Source organism: Neolamprologus brichardi, chromosome 12, assembly GCF_056152115.1.
Source record: "Neolamprologus brichardi isolate AB-2024 chromosome 12, ASM5615211v1, whole genome shotgun sequence".
Taxonomy (NCBI): domain Eukaryota; kingdom Metazoa; phylum Chordata; class Actinopteri; order Cichliformes; family Cichlidae; genus Neolamprologus; species Neolamprologus brichardi.
Genome location: NC_142115.1, coordinates 32828825 through 32831337, shown reverse-complemented (window position 1 = coordinate 32831337; position 2513 = coordinate 32828825). Strand labels below are relative to the sequence as shown.

Below are 2513 nucleotides of genomic sequence, written 5' to 3'. Positions count from 1 at the left end.
GTTTGAAAATGCCTCTTGCAACAATGATCAGTTTCGGAGCAGAGAACAGGTCAAACCAGAAACTTGTCATCATACAAAGAGTTTTTACTGCACACCAGTGGTGAAACAAGCACTCACATACTTTTAGTCACATACATTGACTAAAAAAATACATCATCTTTTAAGCATAACACTAACAGAAAAAGGTACTGTAAGGCATGGTCGTATTTATAGAGTTATTTGCATGAACAATTTATTCTTTATTTTAAAAAAGCAGATGATACGTGTTAAAATGAGTGTAGCAAACAAAGTACGGATGGTGCTGCTATATAAAAATACACTCTCTGAATAAATATGTACTTTTTACCACAGGGTTACACACTCAGACAGAAATATTCACAAAATAGTTACATTATATTTGAAATGTTAAAATGTAAGCCTTTGACTGAACATTATTATTTACAATAGGTCATCCTGTGTCTTTGCCGGGCACTACTGATTTGCTTCAAGTCTTTGTGCCACATTGTACACCATGTAAGCTTAGGCCTTTCTCATTTCTGTTTCTCTTCTGGTGACATCTGTTTCATGCTTTCGTCCTTCTCCACATTTCCTTGTTTGTAATGTGGTCACACCAGTTTAACTTTGAGATCTGCCTGACACATCTTCAGTGGAAAATATTACCCTTCTTATCAGTTTTGACTGAACTCATCCACGTTTCACTGTCCCACATAATTGCTGTTGTCGAGCTGGAGTGTCATCTCAGTGGCGGTGGCAGAACAGGTGGAGCACATTCTTTGGAAACCACCACTGTCCATCCCCAATCAAACTAGCATGTAGAAATGTTTTTAAGAGGAAACCATCTCCACACAGTATTCGAACTTAACCTTGTCTGTGTGGCTATTCCTCTCTTTTACCCTTTTCTCATTCACCATGTTCGCATTTAGTGGCTTTGTCCTCCATCATGCCACCACACACTCCACCTGTGTCTCTGATCCTCGATCCACTGTTTGAATCCTCCAGGGCTCCTCCCCTGTCCATCCTTGGGATGTGCCCAGGCTCCCATCACCAGCCTCAAGTTGACACACTGCTGGATCTGCACATTGGCTCTCAATCACTGTAAAAAAGAAGTTTTTGTTTCATATAAAGAGAGTATTGTATGTTAACACTTAATTATTGATCAAAAGATGAACAGTGTATTTGCCAAAATCTTGTGAATCCACAGAATGACAATTTTAAATTCAAATTCAAAGAACAAAGTTCAACTAAAGTTCAACACATTCTATAAATGCATATTTAAGTTTGCAGTATTTGGTGTTTATTTACGTTCTGGTTCTGTCCCAAGATTACAAAATTTTGGGAAGATGTTCATTTAGTTATAGGTAAAATTCTGGGTTATGCTGTATCTAAGACTTGTACATTATTATACTTTGGTGTCATTACGGGAAATGTGATGAAAGAAGATAGATACATATTGAAAATTATGCTTGCTGCCTATAAAAAGGCAATTACAAGAAAATGGAACAAGATAGACCCACAATCACAGGACGAATGGATCAAAATTATAGATGAAATACAAACCATGGAACAATTGACCTACAGAATAAGGACTCAGGAAGATCAATACCATAAAAAGTGGGAGAAATGGACTGAGTACATAAACCTAACAGGATAAAGACCAACACATTGATAATGAGAAATGATCAAACTGTAGAAACAAGGAGATTCAACATGTTTTTTTTGTTTGTTTTGTTTGTTTGTTTGTTATCCTACTTGTTGTATTTATCTTTTTGTTGTTGTTGTTTTGTTGTTTAAAGTGTTTAAAGAAAAACAATAAAAAGAAAGTTTAAAAAAATGCATATTTAAATTCCCCTTATTTGTGGTTAAAACATGTATGGACATCTTGTATAAAATAGCCATTTAGCCATAAACCCGTAACTACCCTTCGCCCACACACGAGTAAGAGCTCTACACTAATCTTTACTGATCTGCATCAAATTCAGTCATAAAGGAGACTTTGTAGTGACTCCTGAAAGATAAAGATATTAACGTAATGATTCATTTATCGGTGCGTGTCAGCGTACTCAAACTAACCTGTGCAGGTGTGTGGCTCCTCTGTGTAGATCTGCAGGAAGACGAGCACAGACAGGAACAAAAGACAGCGACAGGCCTTGTCAGGAGCTTCCCTGAGTGGGGGCCTCCTGCTCTGAAAGGCTGGATACAGGACCCGACGGGGACGGCGAAACCGAGTTGGAGAGGGAGGTGGAGAGGAAGAGTAGGATGTTGTCAGGGTATTGGATTCTTCCAGAGGCCCCAGGGCAACAGGTTTGTAGCAGGAAGAGAAAGGCATTGTCGACCCTTAAGGTTCTTCTTTGTCCTGCTAGTCTTATGTTTCAGCTTCTCTGTGCTTTGGTATTCTGATCTTAATACCTTGATATTATTATCAGGAAGTCTCTGTTATAAACAGCTCCTGCTTCTCTTTGTCAGACTTCAAATAGTTTTTGCACGCAGCATATGCCTCTGTTTTGCCCTATCTA

The 2513-nt window shown here is 38.4% G+C and overlaps 1 protein-coding gene across 1 annotated transcript; it reads right to left on the bottom strand.

The window, feature by feature from the left end:
• Positions 1–208: 208 nt before the first annotated feature.
• On the bottom strand, positions 209–2513 carry LOC148100320 (uncharacterized). The gene is made up of 2 exons (XM_087848781.1): positions 2071–2513; positions 209–1093 (listed from the first exon to the last, which is right to left on the bottom strand). The coding sequence occupies exons 1-2, from the start codon at positions 2324–2326 to the stop codon at positions 939–941; spliced, it is 411 nt and encodes a 136-aa protein (XP_087704907.1). The 5' UTR covers positions 2327–2513; the 3' UTR covers positions 209–938.

Excerpts from the sequence above, each read along its gene's own strand:
- LOC148100320 (XM_087848781.1), bottom strand. The coding sequence starts at position 2,326 with ATGCCTTTCTCTTCCTGCTACAAACCTGTTGCCCTGGGGCCTCTGGAA. Across the intron at positions 1,094-2,070 it reads GGAGCCACACACCTGCACAG|TGATTGAGAGCCAATGTGCA; the intron begins GTTAGTTTGAGT and ends TCTTTTTTACAG.